The 25,153-nt window shown below is 40.1% G+C and overlaps 1 protein-coding gene across 6 annotated transcripts in view; it reads left to right on the plus strand.

The window, feature by feature from the left end:
- The window catches only part of septin9b (septin 9b), a 70,875-nt gene that overhangs the window by 31,922 nt on the left and 13,800 nt on the right, over positions 1-25,153 (plus strand). For 3 of the 6 annotated variants that reach the window (XM_026170576.1, XM_026170577.1, XM_026170575.1), the window contains exon 3: positions 22,446-22,622. In XM_026170576.1, the coding sequence (XP_026026361.1) occupies positions 22,446-22,622 (177 nt within the window). Of the gene's footprint in view, positions 1-11,433; positions 11,544-12,235; positions 12,289-21,899; positions 21,951-22,445; positions 22,623-25,153 lie in introns of those variants that run through there. The other 3 variants (XM_026170580.1, XM_026170579.1, XM_026170581.1) reach the window with 3 other exon arrangements.

Here is a 25,153-nt window from a genome sequence, read left to right on the forward strand (position 1 = left end):
TACTATATAAAGTGTTTTGAGGCAACTGTTGTTATGATTTGACTGAATTGAATTGAATTAAATACCTTTGAGCTCTTTCAGCATAAGTGGCAGAAGTAAACATAAAGAATAAACCTTGTCTTCTGTACTTATGAGTAACTGATGATACTAAATTGGGCATGAGTGTGAAGGTCTGCTTCTCTGTATTAACACTGGGAGAGCCCAGCAACCTGTTCAGTGATGGATACAAATATGGATAAGGAATGTATGAATTGGTAGCTTTGTGTAGTTTTTGGTATAAAACTTAAACGTGACATTTTCTTTTTATTTCCTTGGAGTGTCGATTATTTGGATCTGCAAATTAATTTGCAAATGGCTTTTAAAGATCATCATTAGGATTAATTAGCAAAATGACTATAAATCTCTTTCACAGATTCAGGTGATGATTAAGTATTTTAATCACTGGGAGTAACCACTGTCATGTCACACTGTTTTCACAGTGTCATTTATTAAATTGTTATTATAGAAAAATTGGATTATGGCCACAGACTCTACAGCCATCTGCTTTATTTGTTAAGTTTTTGGCTGCACCTTTAGCCGCGAATGCCAATTAAATGGCCATTAGCTTGCATCATTCCAAAGCTAGTATAAAAATGCAAAACTCTGCTGTACTGGATATAAGCTGGATATATCAGCTTTTATAAACAATGCCAAGTATTTTGCAATTATCACTTGATGAAACATAATGTGTGTGTTTTCCTGCTGATTTTAGACATTTAATTTTATATTTACCTGGTTTGAAATATTACACTAGTTTTACCATGAAAACTGCACTTTATCATCTGGCAGATTTTTTGTTGTTCAAAAGTGTCCCAGTGCGCCCATGTGCCTGTGCTGTAAGTATGTCACGTTGTACTTATAGTCTTTTTTTATTGCATATTACTATAAATCTCTTGACGGTGTGCTGAGAGTTTTAAACGGTTCTCTTCGAGATTATGTGAGCTGTAGCCACTTATTTGTCCACAGGGAGAGGCCCAAATAGGGGTCTAAATGAGGGGTGACCTGAATGGGCCCGCCCTCTTCGGCAGAAACGCAAAAGAGAACTGTGGCAAAAACACATCTGCAAAGTTATGCTTATAAATGCACTACTGTCACAGATTTGAAATTTCTGAAGTGTATCTGCCTCATAGATAACAGGGAAAGTTATTTGCAACACTTCAACTAATGATTATGATTTGATTATTTTTTCCATATTACTTTTTTAAAGTGTTTTGCCCTGATTTCCGGCCTATTCAGTTTTTCCAGAAAAATGACATTACACATCATATGAGTGCATATGCACACACGCACATGTGCGCACACACACACACACACACACACACACATAGTGTACGCTGTGCTTGCTTCCTTCCGTGTTCTCTCAGTGTGATTGTTTCCCCTGCAGCTGACCTCACAGCAGAGCGCTTCCTCTCACAGGGGTCATGTGATCTAAGTTAGTCAGCTTCCTCGACAATATCCCTCCGTACTTTGATGTGAGCATTAAGGGGAATGAAATACGCCAGGATGTTTAGGTAAAAGGTCAGCATGAAAAGAAATGTGCACGCACATCCACTGCTGTGTGACTTACAATCACTGGTAGATCAATGAATAGCACATACGTCATCTGAAGAGGGTTAAGTCAACAGAGGCCGCACAATTCTGTCAAATTTTATTATACTGCACCAAATCATAGCAACAGATGTCATCTCAGGCAACTGTACATACTAAGTTCATTATGGTGTTTTAGCTAGGGACGTGGACGGCTGTTCTACTCCCAACAGATGCACAAAGACTCAAATGCACATTTGGACTTGACATTAACACTTGTTGGAGTTTTCTTATATTTATCTGTAAGCCACTGTCTTCAGTTTATTCACCCTTTTAGTCTATTAGGTTCCATAAAAAGTTTAGTGTTAAAAAACTGTTTCATTACAGAATTCTAGTCAAAATTTTGCTGATAATAACCAAGGGGTTGAGCTGAACAGGGAGAGACGTGTTTAAATCTCAAACAAATTCAGAATTTTCTATCTTGTATAATGTGGTGAAATATTAAAAGACCTCAATATTGTCTCGGTTCAGCTGTGATAGATGGCAGCTTAAGTACTTGAAGCAGAAAGAAGCAGCTTTTTTAAGTAACAGCTTTAAACTGATCCAGCACATCTAAGAAATGTAACAACAAAGCTTCACTTCAGGCCAGAGGCATTCTGATGGGTATCTGGTCCACTCGTTATCTTGACAGTTAGGCCTGCTATTCACCAGTTCATTGCAGAAGGAGCCGTAATATCTCTGGACAGAAATGCTTGAACCACCTGTAGTCAGAATTTTTTTAGCACTTTTTTTCTGACACATTTTTCAACTTTAATACAATTTCTTCTTGCCGGAAAAGCCTTTATTTTAAGATCAAGCATGGACTTTTATAGTAACTCATTAGAGTGGCTGACCATAAATAGTGTCTTTATCTGTGGGATGATGGGACTGGTATAGGTTATCATTGGGAAAGGGTAACATCCAGTAACCTCATTTGCTCACTTCTTTAGTATTTTGTTGTGATAAGGGTAGAGAGGAAATTCAGAACATCAGAAAGTGTAAACTGTAACACACTAAAAATACAATTGTAAAGGAAACCAAGGCTATGGCTTTGAGAGTAAATGTGTATTTAATGGGTGTTACTGAGGAGTCGCTTCATGTAGTGCCATTGTGTCCTGTCTTCCTGTTGTGATGGTACGGAACAAAAGTGATATCCTCATTTCAGCTGGACAGAATATGTCTGCCTATTGCCTTAATTGATTCCTATTATTATTGACATTTCTGTTCATAATTAAAATGTGGTCACTGTGAAAGAAAGACCAAGTGAGGCCATTTGTCTTTAGTTTGGACTGACCTTCTAAAAGTGAGGAGGAGGCGTCCACAGAGGGTGGAGGGCGATTTGTCTCTGCTTGTCCAAAGGTCAAAAAAGGCCACACACGCACACACACATGCACACACAAACAAGCATGCTTTCTTAATCTCTCTTTTTGTGTGTATGCGTGTTTTTGTTGTCTCTCATCGACACACACACATGCAAACACGCAGCCTCCGGCAGAGGCACATGTGGGGTCAATCCTCTCCCAGTGTAATTACTCTGGACTGATCCCAGACCATTACTCAGTGTGACCCTTCGGCTAATTGCCAAGGAAAAAAATGAGAGCGGGGGCAGGCTTTACCTATGTGCTTGTGAGGAGGAGCTGTTCCTTAATGGGAATAAAATCCTACTTTAGTTTGTTGTTCTTTCATTAACGCGAGAATCATTTTGTTTGAATTGTTTGAAAAGCCTCTCTTCTGTTGGATTATAATAATATTTTTTTAGATAGAAGTACATTTTTGCCAAATAATTCAAGATCCTTGATCATGATGATGAGAAATTTGTGGCTTAAAATGACGCTCTTGCGCTGAAGGGGAGACTCTTCGTGTCTGCGTCTTTGGCTGTGCTGCAAATTAATGAGCACTTTTGCTCATGTGAAGTCAGCGAGCCTCGAGTTTACATCTATTTTTTCAGTTCAAAAAACGCCCTGCAGTGACAGCAGTGACAAGCGTCAGTTCCTATTATCTTGTGCATGACTTTCACTGTCACTGTGCTTCCCCAACAAGCCAGCAGGAGGCAGTGTGTGATTAGTAAATCTTGAGTAACCCTATGTAAATAAATTATCTTTGAATCTGACAAAAACGAAATTCATGATATTTGGCAATCGTGTAAAGGAGGAAGAAGTCATTATGTCCATTAATGGAGAATTGATTGAAAGAGTTACTGAATTTTGCTTTTTGGGTGTCATAGTAGATGAAAATTTGATGTGGAAATCACATATCGAGTATATTAGAAAGAAGATGGTTAAAAACATTTATATTTTGGGAAATGTAAGAGATTTATTAGACTACAAAACAATGCGCATTTTATATTTTTCATTGTTTTTCTCATACTTTAGTTACTGTGTCGAAGTTTGGGGGAATACATATGAGAATACTATAAAACCTCTAAACTTATTACAGAAGAAAGTGATATGAATGATTCATAATATTAAATAAAGGGAACATACAAATAAATTATTTATAAAATCGAAATTGTTAATTAATATAATTAATTATGTTTAATGCTAAAAGTAATATTTTGCCTTTTAAGTTACAAAGAGTGTTTTTAATGTGTTCGGGGGGAGAAGACAGCAGAAGGAAATTTTCTTTTAAGCATCAGCTAGCTAGGACTACACAAAGATTAATGAGTCCAACGGTTAGGGGTATACGACTGTGGAACTCTCTTCATTATAATTTAAAGAATTGTATAAATTTACATTGTTTTAAAAAGTGTGACATGCTTAAAACGATAACTCAATATGAAGAATGTGAATGAAATTGGAGTTCATTGAAAAAGGATCCATTGTTTTTTGTTTTATTTATTTTATTTTCTTATCTTTTCTCCTTGTTACTATGTGGAGTGGTATATTCTGATTGTAAATTTGTTGTTTGGTTTGAGTCAGGACCGGAGATAAATGTTAATGTTAGTTTGTTCCTTTATTTGTGGTGCCCACTTGCAATATAAGTTGGATTGTAGATAGGGGGCAGGGTTTAATAAGAATATTTTCTTCTTCCTGCTCCTTTTCACACATTGTTGCAGTGCTTTACTGACAGAAAGTGTGGTTGGTTTGTCTGAAAGAACTAACTGTGGAAACTGTTGTACCAAGTGTGAAATAAATAAATAAATAAATAAATAAATAAATAAATAAATAAATAAATGAAATGAAATGAAAAATGAAATGAAATGAAATGAGTCTGGGTGGCAGGTAAAATAAAGCTGTGTTTCATGCTTTTTCAGACAGTTTAATTTTCAAATGAAAAATGTTATCATACAACTGCGCTTTCTCTCATGGCTGGAGCTTAATGAAGAAAAAAGCTCCAGGGTCAGAAATTTGAACCATGCTGGTGCAGAAAAGAGATGTCAGGCTTTTCCATTCATATGTTATGAATGTTTTTAATACACCAATATATCAGTGGGATAGACATTTTTTCAATAAACTGCTTTGCAGTTCTTTGAAGTGTGCAGACACTAAAAAGACTTGACATGAAATGTTTTCCTTATTTACAATGAACATCTTACACTGGAAGGTGGAGCTGAATAATGGGAAAGGGACAGCCCTTCTGCCTCAGATAAATAGTCCCACATACACACGCACACACACAGACCACAGACACACACAGTTCCCCTCTCACCCAGAAAAGGCTTTCGGAAGTTAAAGTTTACACTGAGCATCTGGGGGAAGTCAAGGGTTAAAGAAGTTTCCCACCACTGCAGAAAGACCTCTGTCCTGTTAAGTCATTATGCCAAATCCCCAAACTGCTGTAAACACCCCCTTCTCCATTCAGTTACCCCTGCATGCTGTGAACCCAAACATGTTCACATAGTTCTCCTTCACTTATATTTTAAAGCATATGTATACCCAAGCATTTACTACTTTGAATATACTAAACTCATCTGACTAGGAAATTAACTTTTGGCAAAACGTAAACAGCTCAGCTTTAGACTTTCACACACGCACACACATCACAAAGAAGCAGCGACCTTGCCGTAAGAGAAAAAGACAGATAGTAGGATATGGGCCATCAGAGCCTAATGAAGGAAGGCAAGATAGCATTTAGTCTGTTGACATTATCTTCATTTATCTGGCCTTCCAGCGTATGATTCTTCCTTGTTATTTATCTAGATATGGGGCTAGTGATTCATTTGTCTTGGAAAAGCTGATGAGAAAATCATACCTCTTATCTTGGTCATGAAATTAAAGAGGAGGTTAAAATGGAATATGGCATGCTATTATCAGCCATTGTTTTGTTTTTTCAGTAAAACTTTGATAAATTTAAAGAACTGATCTTCAGATATGTTCAGGTGGTGAAACTGAGCATTAAATCCACTATTATCATATCAAAAACATTTACAAACAAACCTAAAACGTGACCAGAATGACGATGAATTGCATAATTATGATAGTAAGCAGCATTACACGTATATAACTCCAATTCTAAAGTTGACAAAAACAGTTTTTTCCCACTTTTAAATCTGGTGAGCTCGTTTGGTTAACGCCTCTTGCTCACTCAAGCGTGTTTCATGGATCTGTGTGAGTCGGGGTAAAATACATTTCAGATATTGATTGTTTAGAGTCGTTTCAGTGCAGGAGAAAAGTTCATGTGTTTGTCTCCACATTTTCTACTAATGATGTTTTATCCACTTGTTGGCTGATAGGGGGCTGTTTTGTGCATGGACAGACAGATGGCCTTTTGCATCACAGACTTACCATCTGCTGAAACGAGTAAAGCGGAGGGACTGGTGTGTTAGTATGTCTGAAGTGAATGTGCGTGGAAAAGAACCCAAAAATAAAGATGAGATTGTGCAGTCTCGTCCCTCATTGTGCACCAACAACAGGTGATTATCTTAAACCACTTAAAGACAGCGCAGTTATAAAAAATGTGATCTTGCTGATGCTGAACTGTGCAGACTCTGCACATGTGAAATTTAAAAGTATAAAATTTCAGTGTCAGTAAATGACATTTCATAACAGAGAATGAAGTTTAGAAAAAAAACTGAAGTGCTACATAACTTTTTATATTAATAATCTTCATCGCCTCTTTTGCGCTCTTACCTTCACCCTGCTGATTAATGTGTTAGATTAGCTTTGTAAGCCTGATTCAGACATGCTGCGCTGCTGACTGATTGGTTTCTCAGTTCAGAAAGGGCAAGCATCATTACTGATGCTCAAGTCTTTACTTTCCAATAATCAGCACAGACTCTAAAAGCAGTGATCTGGATCTTTTGCTATAAATGGGATTTACAATGATAGTTTAGGGATTTAGATAATATGCCTGCAGCTTTGTGGTTTTTAGTGCAATTACCTTGTTTGAAGAACCCCGTCATCTGTTGAGAAAAGAAATGTACCAATTGAGCTTGAAGGAACTTTGGGTGAACTTTCACGTCCAGCCTCGATGGTGTGAAGGATTTGCTAATGGTACACAGCCAACTGTAGTCATCAGCATCACTCAGCGGCAGAGCGGGCAGATGAGGGTGGAAAACACAACTGCACAGAGAAATGACAAGTTTCCTCAGATTCATTCGTCTCTCATGCACCATCAAACTGAGGTTCAATGTTCAGTGGAAGCCTTATGTGGTATTTTTGTCCTGTCGACAAACGAATGCTGACACCAGTTACAGAAGAAGGATATTTATAATGTCAGAAGCTGAACTTCATTTTCCATCTCTATCTGCTTCCATGTCTGTGCACATCCCAGGTTTCTGTTTAGATTTAATTAGCATCATAACATAGTTAGATGTTTCACGAAGACATGCCGTGACCGCACAAACAGTTTAATCACAGAGCTCCTTCCGTCCTGTTTTCATTTTTAGAATTGAGTCATCCCCAATCCTGGCCCCCGCAGACCTAGCAGGGGGCTAGGGATTCCCCAGAAGGCCAGTTCTCTGTAGTTTTTCTGCTTGGTGGTCAGCAGGGAAGACTAGAGGACATTGTGAGAGATCACACACTGGCTTGTATGGACTAGAAGTTTAACTCCTGGTCTTTCACTTGTGAAAGTAAGAAAGAGGTGCAGAAGGAAAGGCGCTTTGAGGAGATATGACTTCTACTTGCAGCGAGATATACAACAACCACAAGACAGAACCCCTGTGTGAGTATCTGTTCAGGCATTGTCTTTTTTGTATCTGTGGGAGAGCTTGGCTGTTTTGGACTATCTCCTTACAGAGGCAGAATAACTGTCTGGTTTCCATTAAGGACAATCATGGAAAAGGATGAACAATGAATCCTCCTCAGATGGGGATGCAGGGAAATTGGTGCAGGAAAAGAGTTTTTTTTTTCAACATTTTTTCAATTCACAATTTTGCAAAGATCAGTGTTTTAATGTCTTATGAGACACCATTCTGCACTTCCTCCTTTCATTCCTATGAATTGGAAAAACATGTTGTTCTTACCAGAATGGTGATGTGGTTACATTTGAAAGAAAACATCGTTATAGAAGAATGAGTGGGATTTTTTTTTAAAATATGGTAATTGAAAGTGGAAGAGGCTTCTACTTCTCTTTGTCTTTTTAACTCATCTCTGTATTAAGCAGTCCAGCTGGGAATGCTTTAGTGGCTTTTTAAGAGAAACAGTAAACCACAAGCAGACACATCTCTTTAAACAACTGCTCGGACCACAAAATCACTTTATCTTCAATGGTTTCATCATTGTTAAAAACAAAAAGAAAGAAAGAACGAAGCACATTCTTTTCTAGTTTGGTACAGTGAAAAGCTAATAAAATACAAGCATGAGCATACGTCATAGTAGCCTTGAGATAAATTGTCCAAGCTGCAGGCTGAAGAAAAAAACCTGGAGCAGTGAAATATTTTACTGTCAACATGTGAAGTAGCTGGAGATATATTTGCAGACTAATCCAGCAGAACTGTTAATATATGTTTGGCGATTTTAACCAGAAGTTGAGTCTTGCGAGAACACTTTTGGGTGTCCTCGCTCATCACACATGCTGTCTCCATTTGCACCACAGGAGAGCAGAGCAACCACAGCAAAAAAAACACAACAGGAAGTCTCCAGCAGACCCAGCTATCTTCCCCATAGATATCTAGGCCAAGACAGATGTTCTTCTTCTTTCCCCTTCTCTGTCTTGTTCCTTACTTTCCCAACCACCCCCACCCGCTACTTTTCCTGCTGCTATCTCTCTTCTCTGCCTCCTCTTTCCCTCCCGGCCTTCCTTCCCTTTGCTTTCTGCTCTCTCCTCAGCTCCCCAACCTCTCCTGGGGAGGATGTGTCACTGAGTCCGCTGAGTCATGGAAGCGACTCTTTTAATCAGCTCAGTATGTGCTCTGCCCTGATTGGGTAGCCTTCAGAAATCAGCTTTGGCCTTAAGGCAAAGCTCGTATTCCCCTCAGCCATCCCTACATATTAGCATTCGGTTACCACAGGTTTTAATGGCTTGATGTATTTGAGCTGAAATTAAAGTGAAAGAGGAAACTCTTTATTTATTTAGATTTACAGTGAAGCAGCGATACGTGGATCAGGCCACAGATAGCACTGTGTGGCTGAAGTAGAGGTGATTGTTGGGTTATTTTGGCCGTCTGAATCACTTATTTGTTGTGCAGATATGAGTCGTAGCATTTTAGCATGGGATGCATACTACACTCTAAATATACATTGATAAGTAAGGAAATGTATCTATAATACACAAACACACATATTGCACCCCCGCCTGCTTTTTCTGAAATCCGTCTTTTAGGCTCTTTGCAGCACTAATAAAATGTCTCCTCTCCTTTGATGTTTGTTTCCTCCAAGAGGAAATGGGAACTTCAGACACTGGTGTGTCGCAAGGTCCATACTGACAACATTGTTTATTGTCTGGTGACAACTGAAGGGAAAATATCTTCTTTGATAAAACAGAAATTTGTCAGAAAGCGTGTCACCCGAAAAGGCATGTGGGACAGTGAAAACATTTATCTTTTTGTTTTTTTTTTCCTTATGTAGCAAAAGTTCATTAGATTTATATTCATAATTGAATCTGATGACAGCTGTGATACAAGCCCAGGACATAGCCTAAACTGAACCTTGGAACTGCTGCATATAGCTTAAAGTTGTTAGATGCTTTAGTCATATAGATCACAGGAGAATTAACCATAAATGATGTCTCACAAAGTTATGCTGGTGTTCTAGATACAGACATCAGATAACATGGTTGATCCGGTCCTGTGGTAAAGCTAATCTTTTATCATGGTCCGAGTGAAGGAAGTGAATGTAAACTTTCTGAGCAGTTGCTCAGTATTAAATCGATTTGCTGTTTCTATGTTTGAGATTTCTTAATAGGTGTATCTTAAAAACTCGTAGCTTGTATATGCAAACTGATAACAGCAGTGAATATGTTTGGGTACCTGATACCCACAACACACCATATTGCACGTTTGCTTTGGTTTCATATTCACAACAAAACCGCTGCCAAGAGTCAGATTCAGCTCCATTTTTGACAGGAAGGAAGTATTTCTGCTGAATGTTATGAAAACCTCTGTCAGACCTTCAGCCTGCATGCTGATGGAAAAAAAAAGCAGAGCCAAGTCAACAAAGGAACAAATTAATCACGCTCTTCTTCCAGTAAGTTAAGATTAAATCCACTTTGTAGCAGAAATCTTTCTTTGTCTTTATTCATAAAAATCTGTTCTCAGAAAACAGCTCCTCGCACGCTGACTGCACTATTAGTATTTCTCAGTCGGAGGGATGGATTTGATCAATGTGAACCTCTATGTTGTTGGAGAGGAGGGACACAGGAAGCAGGAGCACAAGGCCTACACATTTCCAAGGAACATTTGGGATTTGGAAATACTTTCTGCTGTTTCGCAGCCAATGCTTACTTCAGTGCAGCTTCACACAAGTACAGTCTAGTTCTTACACGACTATTTCATACGCTGAGCGGTGCTGGGTTACCACAGCAAAATAAAAACAGCATGTGTAACAGGGGGAACATCCAGGACATACGTTTTCTGTTGGAAAACAAGTAGTTTGGCATCACTGGAAATAACCGTATTGGGTTTTTGGTTGCAGGTTAAAACGGCAAAGACTTCTCTTACGTCTACCAATTAAGAGTGTACCTAAAGCCCACTGAGGCAAAGCTAAAGCCCAGCTGGCTAAGCATAACAACTGAAAGGAGAAGAAAACAACTAAAGTTAATCATTCCTTGAGTCTTTATATCAACCGCCTTGGACCACAGGAAGCCACTATACCTGGTCAACACATAACCCTCCAAAACAACACTCACTAATTGTTTGGTAAGCTTTACTGGGGGTGGGGGCGTTCTTACAAACTATGAGCTTATTTCCTTGTTGCCAGTTTTTAGAGGGAAATCGAAGCTGAAAAGGGAACGGTGCATAAAACAAGTAGATCCTTTTACAGCATTTTTCGCAAAATATTCCTTTATGTAGTTTTATTTTTATAAACTCTGAAATGTTCTGAATTAGTCATGGTTTTGGTCATGAGTCAGCTACAGCTGGAGGGAGAGGATGCATGTTGGTGTGTGTGTGTGCTGCCTATTATTTCAGAAAGAGGCGCAATGAGGACTGAAGGAAAGACCAAATGCTGTTAGTGTGCACACACAGATAATCTGTTACACTTCTTGCTGTGAAGCAAAGCAGTTGGGGGTGGTAGAGAGCATATGGGCACACATAAGGACAGGGAAGTAGGTATTGCCTGTTGTATTGTGCAAACACACACTCTTCTTTTGTAATTTCCTTTTCCCATAAAGACATAAAACTTTATCTATAATAAATGTGGTTTAGGATAGCTCGCTATATCCACAATATTCCTCATTCACTTTCTTTGAATGAGGGGTGTGACTGCCGAATGCCTTCTTAGCCACTTGGGATGGCAGTCACATGACCACGTGTGGGCGTGGCCGGGAGGAGAAGCGGCAGCCTGGCCTCTACAGCTGAATCTGTGATTGAGAGGAAGAAAGAGAGGAGAGGAAAGGGTTGGGTGAGTTGTGGATTTTTATGTTTACCGTGTACTTTTCTGTTTCGCAGTAACAGTGGGGAATGGTTTTAGAAAAAGTATAAAAGGGGGCAGGCTGTAAGAGGGAGGGAAAGGGAAACAAAAGGGCGGTGTGTCGGTGTGTGGGGAGGGGGTAAATGTGTCCTCTGGGGCTGTTTGGTGTCAGAGTTAGTTTGCTAGGTGCTTCATGTGTGCTCAGAAAGTAAAGGTTTGAAGCTGGGAGTAGATTAGATGGGGGTTTTTTTGCAGGAGATCTGTACAGCTAGCCAAATTTAGTGTAAATACCTTAATTTTTCTCCCTTTCCCACTCTTCTTCTTCTTTCCTATTGTTCAACTATCGGGAAGAGTTTGGGGGGTCAGCATTGCTACTCTCCCCCCTCCTTACTTTCCCCCTCCTCCCACCCTCTCCCTTTCTTTCTTGCTTTCCCTCCCCATTGTGTCCTCAACTCTGAAGCATGGATGGGTAGTCAGCCTCGCATAAAGAGGCAGAGTGATTGACCAATCAGGGTAGCCCGTATTCCTCTTTAAGTTGCATGCCTCCAGGGTTCTCTGTAGTAAGGATCCCTTCTTTTAGCCTCAGCTCTCCTCACATCACAGTTTCAAGGCTCTGTTTGATCCAGTGCAGTGGATTAGCCAAGGACCGATGGACCTAAGCTGTTGTGATGTGATTTAATTTTGTCAATCCCTTGTGTCTTCTCTCCAGAGAGTTTGTTGCCAAGTTCAGCTAAAGGTGAAGAGTCAAACAGGTCATGTTGTGAGTTTGAGATTTGCCTTGAGACTTTCTCAGGGAAGGACTTATCTCTTCCTCTAACTCCTGTCAGTTGCTTCAAGCAGGAAGAAAATTGTGCAAGGATGTGATTAGTCACTTTAGCTGTGATCTCATACTTTTGGTGTCTCCGATGATCTTCTCTTACCCATTTTTTTAGTACAGTAGCTGAACAGTTGCTTTGTTGGATACGATGCCCTTGAATCCCACTCATCTCATAGCTAATGTAGCAGATGGATCTTTCCGCTCCATTTGCTCTCTTGTTGTGTTATTGGAAATGTTCTCGTTAACCAACACGAACCAGCTGCATTTCATCTTAATGTCTGATAAGTAAAGAGATGCATTCATCCTTGCGTATTGCGTCTGCATGAATAAATGCATGCATTTTGTGTTGCTACCCTGAAGTCACTGTAGCGCCACAATACCACCAGAACATTATTGAATTAGGAAATTAATTTAAATGTGTTTTTCCCCACAGCAGTCGTGCTGCTGTCACTGTTACAGCTTATCACACAATACATTTGATATTACTTACTCCTAATGCCTCACGTCTGATTTACATGAAGCATTATTACAAAATCCTTTGGTTAAAGTCAGTCATCCATTGTTTACATGCTACTAATCAGATTACTGTAGCTGGATAATAATAAGTAATTCAATCACAACAGATAAACGCTTCATTAGGATTGTTTGGGGCTAGCAGCCCAAAATAAATGAAGGGGGTTACTTCCCCTTCTGTAATTAAGTCTTGCATTATCGTGAGCTTTGGCAGATGGATCATTTTCAGAGACTTATTGTTGTTTTGCGAGCGCATAAAGACTTCAAACCTGATCCTTTAAAGGTATAAATCCACCCCTGTGGACACATAACCCACTGCTGGTGTCATTTTTGACATTCAACACACTTTTGGTGTTCTTGACCAAAGAATTTTCCCCGAAGGAAGAAGAGCTGAGTGGAGAGGAATAGTGTGAACTTGTTTTACTATTAAGAAACAGGCTGACAATATGTTTTCACACATTAGCGTGCACACCTTTTACCCACATGTTAAAAGCTTGCTTGTCTTTCTTGTTCGCCATTGTGAAGTTTTTATTCATTCTTGTCTTTGTCAGGTGGTGGTAGGAAATAAAAATGCACGAGTCATAAATGTCACATTTTGTTTAAAAAATGGCTTGTTTATCTGCCCACAGCTGACATTTTCTGTCTGTACGTATGTCAGTGCCTGGAGGAAGTCAGACATGTCACGTCCTGTCAGAGGTGACAGTTTGAGGACCTGCCGACACTGGGTGGGTGGAGGGGGTTAGAGTGGATTATTATTTGCGGTGGTCTGCTCTACAGAACTGCACCAGTCTATAATATTATGCTCTGCTGTGGCATCTTGACTCTAAACTGGTAATAGAAAATGATACAATTTGGTCTATGGCTTGCACATAGATACCTCATGGTTCTTTAAATTAGAATCAGTTTTTAGCTTTGGCTCACTCTGAAGTCTTGACTTGTAGCTTGTCTATATAATTGCATTGAAAAGGGTCCGTTAATAGACCCGATTAACTGGATGTTTTTCTGAACAGATAAAGGGTACAACAAAACTGTGTGCAGAAGAAGTGCAGAAGCCATTTGTGCACAGCGAGTTGCTTCTCATTTCCCCCAATTAAGTGCTGCCCATTGATATATGCAAACAAGCCAGCCCCTTTCCCACTTGATGCTTAGTGGTTGCTTGATTTATTCCTTTATGGTCTTTGTTTGTCCTTTGCCCTATCCTACTTCCCTTATTGCAGCTGTGGATGGTTCTGTGGTGAGACCCTCCTAGTTCCCCTTCCATGTTTCTCAGAAACGCCCGGGCTTCTGAGTTACAGCTGTGGTCTCTCAGTCTGCTGAGTGCTGCCCAGAACAGCGGGCTCTCACAGTGGTACACAGCACCACAGTGTCTGCCCTGCTGCGCTGGGCTTTGTATTCTCCTATTGTTTTTCAGCTTGTCACTGATATTGTTTCATTTGGCTCATGTTTCTTTTCCTTTTTTCTTTTCTTGACTCGTCCTTCACCTAAAGGGTCCTCCATTTACAGCTTTCTCTGGTCATCCACTCTCACTCTTTCAATCTTTGTGAGGTATTTTGTTAAAGGTCCTTAACAGACGTTTACGAGTGACAAGCATATCAACACCATCTGCTTTTGCTCCACACCGGGACAGCGGCTGCGTTCTCAGTGGGCTGTCATGTTACAAGACTGAAAGATGAAGTGGGCCAGTAGCCTTTTCCAGACCTTTTCTTGAGTTCTCATTTCAGTTTGTGTCAGCTCTTTCCTTGACTGACCTCACAAAATCACGCCATTTTACGGAGAAAGGAGAACCTTTAAAAGTGGATCTGTTAGGGGTTTCCCCCCCCCAATTTTTTTCTACTCCTGGATCATTATTATGCCACTGAGACATTATACAGCAGCCGCTCAGACTTGCTTTTGAAACCTTCAGTTAATTAGAAGAAAGTGTAACAAAGTGTAGGCAAAAGAGCTAAAACAGCTTGTTTCAGTGTGAACTGAGGGGCTGCAAAAAGGCCCAGCAGATAAATAAAGATTATTTTGAAATAAGAATCATGCAAAGCTAGTCTACTAGAATGCAAAGGATAATAGGTCCCTTTTTAATCATTGTGTTCCTGTGGTTTGAACTTACAGATTGGGGGGGATTATGTTTGAGGGATTTCCTCTGTCAGGGATACACATGAGAGCCCAGTGAGAGGCTCCACTACCCTTCCAACTTTGAGCTGTCAGCCTCGCTCTGTCACTGCCTTCTGTAAACATGTCATCATGTTATCTCCATCAAACAGAACACAGGGAAGGATTAAGCTAGGGGCCTGTGCTGCTGTCAGCTTCACCAGGCAAAACCTGTCATAGGCTTTCATGAGGATTTAAGAAGGACTTGTGGATTGAGCGTTTACAATATGGATAAGATGATACAAACACCACTTGGAAATAGACCTTGACGGAAAAAGGAAATGTGAGCTAGTGCTGTGGAGAAGAATTCGTAGCATTCTCACACGATACGCAGTCGTGTTATTTAGACTAGTCGACTTTATAGCTTTTGTGTGTTTAAACTTCAGACCTGTGTTTGGCGTATGTGATCATTATGACTGGAGTCCTTCACAAGAATTCGTTCATGCTTGTGTGATTTAGGTGATTCAGTTTTATCTCATTTCTTTGAAGACAATGTTGTACGCCCTTGTAGCAGGAGTTGATGCTAATATAGGCATATATTTGAAGTGTAAGTGCAATATTGTATGCTCTATTTGTTTTGTTTTTTTAATTGCGTTATTTTGTCTGTGTCACAGTTTCTATAGGATACTTTTGTCTGATATTGCAACTATTGATGAAAATGGTTAAAAAAAACAGCAGCTTTGAGTAGAACTGAGTTTTAATGCAATTTTGCCTGAAGATGAAAATCTTTTTAAATTCTTTAACTGATATTTGGCATAGAAACATTCCATTAAATTATTAGAGGATGCTAAATTGTGCGTATATTAACCCCACACTTCTATTACTGTGTACTCTTGTGGCTTCCTTCTTCTCTCTGGTCTATCTATTGAACTCTAGACAGCAGCTGGCATAAAATTTAACGATCTCTTCCTCTCGAGAGCGAGACGCCACCTCTGGAAATGTAATTTCTGGTTTAAGAAGAGAGGAAGGGATGAGGACAGCAACAGAAAAATACAAACACACACACATGGGAAAGGAAAGGATCAGGGGATTTGACTCATGGGAACCATGACTTTTAAAAACATAACAGAGCATTCAGAAAGCAGATGATGTTAAAAAGCTGTGTGAGTGCGACAACAAACCTGATCTTCCTTTTACCCAGGGTTCACTTCCCCTCAGGAGGGACTGGAGAGGTTTTGAACACAGGAAGAAAAAGGAGAATCTCAAACTGTAATGCACATTTACCGTCATTATTAAGATTAATTGAATGAAAGTGGACTTATCAGTGATTTAAGTATAAGAGCTAATCAAGATTTCCCAGAGAATTTTTCTTTTTCGTCAACAGACATTAAACGCTTCACTTAGAGTAAAGAATCTGACTCTTTAACAAGTAACTTTCAGGGAGGTAATCAAGATCTGAAAATGTAAAGTTCAGTAGATTTTTAAAAACTCAAGTGAGTCCAAGACATAAACCAAGTCTTGTGTTTGTATTTTATTATAACAGAGATGCTGCTTATTAACATTGCTGCATGTAAACAAAAATTCAACCAATGCAATATATGTAGGAATTCTAGCCACGAGTAATTTGCAGACCATGTCCTTGGTTATTTTGGCATTCTGATGAGCCTCAGTGCAACAAAGTTAAATACTCTCTCGCTTCAGAGGATACTAGCAAAAAGTTTTTCATAATTCTGTCTTTCCTTTCTATGAGGCTAGAAACTTTTGTAGCTTTGTAGCTTCATGCACTTTAAACCATTTATCTGATGAACTGTTTGAATCCAGAAAAAAAGAAAGTTATGTCCAGCTGTAAAATCCTCAGATACTGGGTTAAGCAGCATATTGCTTTTGCCGGGGCCCAGGTTTGAGTGCATCTTGACCATTTGCTGCTCTCTCCCCAACCCCCACTCTTTGTTTTCCTGTCTACTCTACTGTCATCTCAAAAATAAAGGCTAAAAAGCCTCACAGTAAGTCTTTAGGGGGGTGCTGTAAAATCCTCAAAATGCACAAATTTCAAAGTGTCAGTCATCGACCACAGCGTTTAAACAGTTTGGCTCATTTGCGCTAATTACATGCTGTACACGCACTGATTCATTTTACTCATTTCTTCTATCTCTCCTTCACCTCCTGCTTCCTTTTCCCTCTGCAGCATTGTCAGGGTCTTGGCTGTAGTCGAACAATAACAGAGAAAAACTTTCATGTAATTTAAAGCAGGGCTGAAAAGTGGTGATGTGGCGTCCGCGGATCGATGGAAACTGAATTTCTTTGGTTTGAGGAGGCTTTTCGAGAAGACAATAAAGGCTTTGTTTCTTGGGAAGGCATGTTCAAGTTTCACTTGGTGAATATTAAATGTAGAGTTGGATATGATATGCCTGATGGGATTTTAATGAAGGGCTTGGGAGGGAGTGTTGAGTTATGTGTGAATGTGGAATGGGAAGGGGATTCTCTGTTACAGCCAAACAGAGTATTATATCTGACGGAAGAGTAATACTGTGTGTTAGTTTTCCAGGAAGGTTATATTACAATGCAGTGGGTTTGGTGTCCAGGATTGCACTTTTTGATCTGTCAGCTGTATGCAAGTTTTGAAATCTCAAAGTGGTCTATCTTTCTACTCTTATGATATAAGAATTGCTGCCTGAAAGCCGTTCTGTGTTTTTGTCTACAAAAAACTGCTGGTGTTGAAGATAAACGGCAATCATTTCTGTTCTGTGAGTCGTGGATGTTGAGCTCTCCTCACTTTCACTCCCTCCGCAGTCCTCTGAGGACATTACCTGATGGAGATTAAAATGTCTTTAATCTGCCCCCTGACTGGTACGAAGTCTGAGTAATGCCCATATGGGGCCATGTAAGAATAGGGCAGATAACTTTCCAGTTAATTACCAGTGAGCGAGGGGTTGTCACGCGTCCTTGATAATGCACCTTCACCTAAACCACCCAGCTAGGGCAAACTGTCAGCAGCCGTGTGCTACATGTGACAAAGGGCAACTGCATGAAATTCAACAACTTGGTTCTCCCAGAATAGTTCATATTTTTGTATGACATAAATTTAAGTCAGAGACAGTTTATTGCAGGCTTTGTGAAAGCTTTTTCATATAGTAGATGCAGATAATTATCTATTTTAAACTGAGATGTTCTGTAGCACTGTCACCTAAATCTAAGAGGTTTTCAGATTTCACTGTCCTGATCGCTATGGGACTTTATGTACAAAGTTTGCAAGCTGTCTCTGTAATTGCATGGGCTTCCTCCATGTCCTGCACCAGCTCATAGACATGTACGTTAAGTCAGTCAGTGATTCTAACTTGGTTGTCGATTTAAGGCAAAAGAAGTCTATAGACCAAAGCACTTTAGGAATGTATGGTTAAATAGGACTTGTCGTTTCAGGCTGGAAAAGCACGATCTACATGTCAGTCCATTTCTATTACATTAGGTATCAAATGGGATCGCTATGGAAAATGATAAGAAATAATAGTTCATTAAACAATAGTCGGTTTATTCAGTGGTACATTTCTATAAGATAAGGCCTAAATATCCTTTGCAGTATCTGCATGTACAAAACTCTGTAAGGCTAAAATATCCCCGATGACGTGTCTAACAACCTCGGGATTACTTTCACAGACTTGACAAGGTTAAATTCAGAGAAATGGAGGATACTGTACAAGTGCTAAGTGATATTTCTTGTGGCAAATTAATTGATCCTCATGAGTACAGTTTGCTGGTGTATGCCTTTAAGCTGTACAAACCGTTTCAGTGCGGATGTAAATGCTGTGGTTTGTCTGCTGTGAGGCCTTCTGTGACAAACAGGAAATCTTTTAGAAAACGTGCACAACTGAAACTCGTTTTAATAGAGCAATTATTTTGTAGCATGCAACTCCTATTAAATAAAGACACATTTCGCCATTAAGACAACATAAAATATGTTTGTGTGGAAAACTGTGTCGACTTCTAAAGAGCAAGAACAAAACAGCAAGATGCCATCTTGAGTGCAAATGAACGTCAGCTTCCCATAAAGTGCCCTCATTTGAAAATAACTAACAAGAGATTGGAGTAATCTCTTTGATGGGATCTATCCATTCATGCAGGGAAAAGGCTTGAACTCCTCTCCATTCATTAAACAGAGCTCTGAAATCAGTTAATCCCAAAGTGCTGCTTTTTCATATTACGAGGCAAAACATCCTCTGTCTAGTGGGGGTTTTTTTCTTCTTTTGTCCTCTTCAAAGTGATCTTAAGACAGAATATTTTTGCAGATTAATAAAGCTGTTTTCATTTGAAGTAAGATTCAAGGGCGGTAAAATAAATGTAGTGTGCTTTATCGGTATAGGTGCTCGCTGAGGCTCCTTGATGCATCGTTGTAGTCCACTGCACTTTGCCATCAATTGCTTGCATCTCACAGTTTGATATGTTGTTCCATTATGATGACTCTGCTGAGTCTCTCTCATGTAGAAGCAGTCTTTATTCAACGGCTGTGGCAGCCAAATCATGATCTGAGTCACAGCCTTTGTTTCTGTTCATTTATGAATGAGGTTTGGCGATTAATATGTTCTGCCACTAGCAAGTGTTATTGGTGCTTTTCTTGTGGAACTTTACAACATTATAATCAAGATCTGATGAAAAAATGGTTTTAGCAGAATTGGCTCTTATGTACGTGAAGACCACAAATAATTCTTAGTAAAGTAGATGCCCGCTAGTGGTCAGTTAATGTATAGCTCAGCGATTAATTATATTAATCAATTAGCTGTGGGTTAGCTCAGAGATTAAAAATGAAAGTTCTTGGTTCTCCTTGGAAAAGGAGAAGTGACTTTAAAAACAGTTTCAGTATGCTTGACAGCAGAGAGCTTTCAGGCACTTTCCTGGTATTGATACTTGTTCTCCTTTTTCCCTACGTGTATCACACATTTGTCTGTTTTTGCAGGATTTCAGTAGCCTGGCTTGTTTGCCCCACCTAGCTGGTGGCTGTCCATTATTAGAAAGCAGACTTATAACGTAGTAGGTGGTCTGGGGCTGGCATGGTCAGGGTGACCAGAAGGCAGTTTGGCAAATGCTCTGGATATCGTCATTAAAGCGATCTTTCATTCTGTCATTCAAGAAGCTACTGTTGCATTCACGTTTGATGTCATTGTGCATAGTTAGCCAAACAACAATTTGTAAACCTGTACAAATATTCTGAAACACAGGCTAAAGAAATACCAATCCAAAAACCTTATTGTATCATGTCCAACAGACAGCAGTTATGTGTTGGGTTTCCTGAGGACAGCTGTGCTGCTCGAAATGATCACACTGTGCAGTATTGCCAGGAGGTTTACATCACAGCATGGGTTAAACTCCTGAATTGTTGTGGTGGATGGATTTTCCCCCCATCGAATTGAAAAAGAAATAGCATTTTAATTTCAGTTGAGTGATTTCTCAAGAGAAATGCATTGTTTAGTGATCACTTATTGCCTGATGATTGATTTGTTGAATTTTATCAAGCCACATGAGTAGTTCGTCCACTAAACATTTGGCCATCAGAGTCTGAAAGTCAGAGGTCTGATGGATACCACAGAGACTGCTGAAGGTGCAATAACCTTACTCGTGGTCCAAAATTGTGGCTCTTTGTCTCGCTCAGAGAAGAAGCGGTCATTGATTTCAGACGTACTCAGTATTATGCAAGTGTGTAGAAGGTTGAAATTATGTTATGTTAGTAGACATTCAGTTCAGTTCAGGTTTATGTATATCGCACAAGCTCACACAAGCTTCTCAGGGTGCTTTGTATTATAAATTGAAGCACCCATCTTTGAGACAGAACCAGTGATGGTCAAATGCTCCCCAATGAGCAAGAACTTGGAGACGGTGGGGTGGAAGAACTCAGTTTTAACAGGAAGAAACCTGCAGCAGGCTCAGGAAGGGGCAGCCGTCTGCTACACCGGTTAGTTGGTTGCTAAGTGGAGGAACGTAGAAAAAAAGATGACACAGAGACACCATGAACAGGAAACAACACAAACTATGGGACAATGTAGACAGATGGTAATGACATGCATTAGTGACGCATGAATGCGCAGGGAGTCGACAAAAGTGAGTGGAGAATGGGACGTCCCCCAGCAGCCTGAGCCTATAGCAGCATAACTAAAGTTATGGTGGTTAAGGGCCAACCCTAACTGTAAGGTTTAACCAAAAGGAAAGTTGTCAAGGTAGTCTGATAGCACTGCAGCCATTCCTGTTTGAAAACTCTTATTTAACTTCCTACCTTCTCGTCATGCATGTAGTTTACCTACTTTTTGTGTTATATCTATTAAAATAACTGGGTATCGGTGAACATGTGTGCACTGTTTTTCTAATCTTGGCTAAGGGAAGCATGCATGACTTGTAAAGTAGAAAAGTCTGTGGTTTTCAGGCTTGTGCTGACTAATGGTGTCCACTTGAGAGTGGACACCCACAATCTTGTGAGTCTTTGACTTTCAGCCTCTGTGGGTAAATCTCTGTTTTCTATGCCTGTAAACAACCAGCATGGTATCAATATAAAAACAAAACGCTCACAAAAAAATGTTTTTGTCTTACCCATACCCAGGAAGAGAGAAACTCTGAGCAGGGAGCAGTATCAGAAAGTTCATTGTCATAACTGCTTCATTTATATTTATAGCGTTAAAAGGCATGATGCTGCAGAAAGCACTTTATGGACAAGCTGTTGTTTTAGCGTGCCTCATATAAAGATAAATCCAGGATGGCTGTAACAGATTCAGTTTCAGGTACACGTCTGTGGTTTGTAGTGTCTTTGACTGCAGACCTCACGCAGGCATCGGCACACGCTGTCACAGTACAGGAAATGATATCTCCTCCTACCATAGGAGTGAGTCTTGCTGTTGATGCAAGCACATACTAGTACAGTTGGTAGGGTTGAACTGTTTTTTTTATTTTGCCTGTTGCAGCAGTGCTTTGGCACACAGCCTTCGCCTTCAATTGATCCGCCTTAAAGTGAGGTAAGCTGTGATTTATATTTGGTCGCTTCTTCCACCGAGGTCTGTTTCTTTTGTCTTCCTTATTAGTTTATCTTTACTGCAAAACACAGCTGCATTGTTTGACTGTGGCTCCAACTTCCACATCATTATTTTTTGAAAAAGTCAACAGCTTTTGTGCAATGGGTTGCTAGCGTGAGGTGGTTGCTGGAAAGTTTCTTGTTCTTCTATAATGTCTCATTTACACAGTAACTTGTAAAAGGGGGTTGGTGCTATGAATTTTGAGTCTGGTATCCTGTTTCACACAGGAAGTCAGCCTCTCAGATGAGTATCGTGTATGATTTGCACTCCTAACTTGGTGTTCACTGCAGTTAATAAGGTTTCACTTGAATTTATGTTGCTTGTTCAAATGTACTAAATTTAAACGTTAACTTCATAAACTAATGTGCTCAAACATCAAGCTTTGGGGATAAACACCAACAAAATACACTAATTTGTCCCCCTCTTTGTGTCCCTTAGGGTCAGAGGTCAATCTGAGCCATAGCAACATGTCTGAAGCCACCAAGCCCCAACCTCAAGCTAAGGGGGAGAAGACCCCGATCAGCGACACCAGCTATGTGGGCATCGATGCCATCCTGGAGCAAATGAGGAGGAAGGCCATGAAACAAGGCTTTGAGTTCAATGTCATGGTTGTGGGTGAGTAAGACACACAACATTACCCAGTGAAAACCTGTGCTGTTGACTCTAACCCTGTCTTGTCAAATTAAATGGCCAGAGGGGCCGATGGCGCGATATGGCAGCCTCGCTTCTGTCAGTCTGCCCCAGGGCAGCTGTGGCTACAACTGTAGCTTGCCTCCACCAGTGTATGAATGTGAGAGTGAATGAATAGTGGTATTGTAAAGCGCTTTGGGTGCCTTGAAAAGCGCTATATAAATCCAATCCATTATTATTATTATTATTAAATGGAGAAGCGGGGGATGCTAAAGATGCTAAATTATGGCATATAAAAAAGATAATTACAGTGAGTAAAGGTGGTCGCTTTCGTACAAATCTGTGGAATGATGTAAAGGCCTAATTCTAAATGTTTTCCTCCCATCTAGTCTGACCTCACACTTTAATGTTTATTATGCCTTCATGTTAGATTTGAATATAACTATGTAACCAGTTTAAACTAGCACAGATGTGTCCAAGAAGGCTTGAAGCTGTAATTGCTCCCAAATGTGGTGTGTTTGCAACAGATATTGTCCCAGTCCTGATTTCAGCAAAGCAAAAAAAAGGGGGGGGAATCACATGGGAGTCATTTAAAACTTTTCAGTTTGTGCAGCAACAACTCAAAATGCAGAACAAAGCAACGAAAGAAGAGTTGTGGTTCAAGTAACACATGAGTCAGCATTTAACTGAGACGCAACACACATCAGGAGCACACATATCGCCAGTTAAAAGAGGACATGCTTGGTTTGCTTGCTGTCGATTCAGAAAATCGCTTTTTATATCTATTACGAGGCTGCCGTAAAGAGCAAAGGCAGGACGAACCGTGCGTGTTTGATAGTGTGGTTCTACTTCCCTTGTTCTGGTAACAGTCAGCTAACGTGGCGACTTCCTCAACAAGCTCTCTTTTTGAGTGTCCACAGTTTATCAGACAAACACTCTCACTTGAGAGGATAAACTTAGGCTGTCAGGCTGAGTAATTGCTATAATGATGGCGATTACTCTGACAAGCTGCAGCACACACTCTGTGTGAGACTTCACGTCCTCAGAAAGCAGCTACGCACCTCCAGTTAAGCCTCACCATCAAAGTGTCAGTACATCTATCCAATCCTGCACCTGTGTGCATACATGCATACAAGAGACACAGACCTATGCTAATGTTGCTTATAAACAAAGGAATGTTATCAAGCTACATAACAATCAGAGATTTTATCTGTTTTGTTTGTTGGTACTGGCCTGTTGGAAGTAACTGTAAAACTCTGATTTGAGGCTCTTCGGGGCTATGTTTAGTACGGTGGCATGTCAGTGCAGCTTCATGGAAATGGATCATAGCATGGCAAATGAGGGCTGCTGCATAGTTACTGTTTATTGCATTGAGTGTGAAGTGAGAGTGTCAGATTTATATTGAGAGCATGATGGTGGAACATGACTCACCGAACGTTTATTTTCTGAGTAAACACAAAAAGCTCCCGAGTGAAACAGCAGCGTGTTTCAATCTCTGTGAGATTTGCATCCCTGCTTACACATTTGTGTTGTTGCAGGAAAACTGCAGATTTCTACCCAACATTGACATGTTTGCTTGCAGTGCCCCAAATGCATCAAGGATAACTGAAAATTAACTGATAAAGTCTATCGCTGTTAAATAACGCTCACTAGGAAAAGAAAAGGCAAGTTTCAACCGGCACGAGGCGTCTTGATTGCCAAAGGGAGCTTTAAAGTACATCACTATAGCAACGTGTCAAGTTCCTCGGGCAATGTGTTAGCAAACACCTAGCACATGATTGGCATCTACTTCTTACTTTCCGTTCAGTGCTGGCCTGCCGTTGGGTTCTGACTGTTTTGACAGCAGGGTGTGCATCATTTTGGTGATAATTGTGAGACTGTCTTCAGCTCTTGCTCAAGGCCATGAAACACAGTAGGAATCTGGCTACCGTGTGTAGTCAGATTACTACTGTTTTGTTGTTGTTGTTGTTGTTTTTTTCTGTAGTTAGATTTGTTAGATTTCTTTTAGTTAACGTTAAGAGATAATCTATTCCCATTCTAATAAAGTTCCTGCTGGCTAACAGATTTGCTATTTGAGTGGTTAGTTGAAATGTAAAAGGTTAACTGGTGTTGGTCTTGTCCCTTGTGGTCTTGTGGTATTCAGAGAATGCATTTGACCCTAATTTCTCCCCTCAGCTACCTAGTCCTGGCCAATGTGTCTAAGTGTGTATGTCAGTAGAAGAAGGAAAGAAAATGGGACCATGTGCTTGTGGGTGAATGCATACAGCAGGGCAGACTGCATGTGAAGTGTGTGCTAAAGAGGCAGTGTGTTTATGTAAGGTGAGAGAGAGGCAGTAAAGGCCACCAAGAGGGGTCACAAAGGGACTGGCAGCTTGGCGACTCTCCATATGCCCTATCAGATACCCACAGAGTCTACATTTAGGACAGGAAATGTGGGACATGGCACACAGAGTGGGTCTGTGTGCAGTGACCCGTTAATCCGGTTACTCCTAATGTTTCAAAATGATGCTAGTATC

The sequence above is a fragment of the Astatotilapia calliptera genome, chromosome 6 (assembly GCF_900246225.1).
Source record: "Astatotilapia calliptera chromosome 6, fAstCal1.2, whole genome shotgun sequence".
NCBI lineage: Eukaryota > Metazoa > Chordata > Actinopteri > Cichliformes > Cichlidae > Astatotilapia > Astatotilapia calliptera.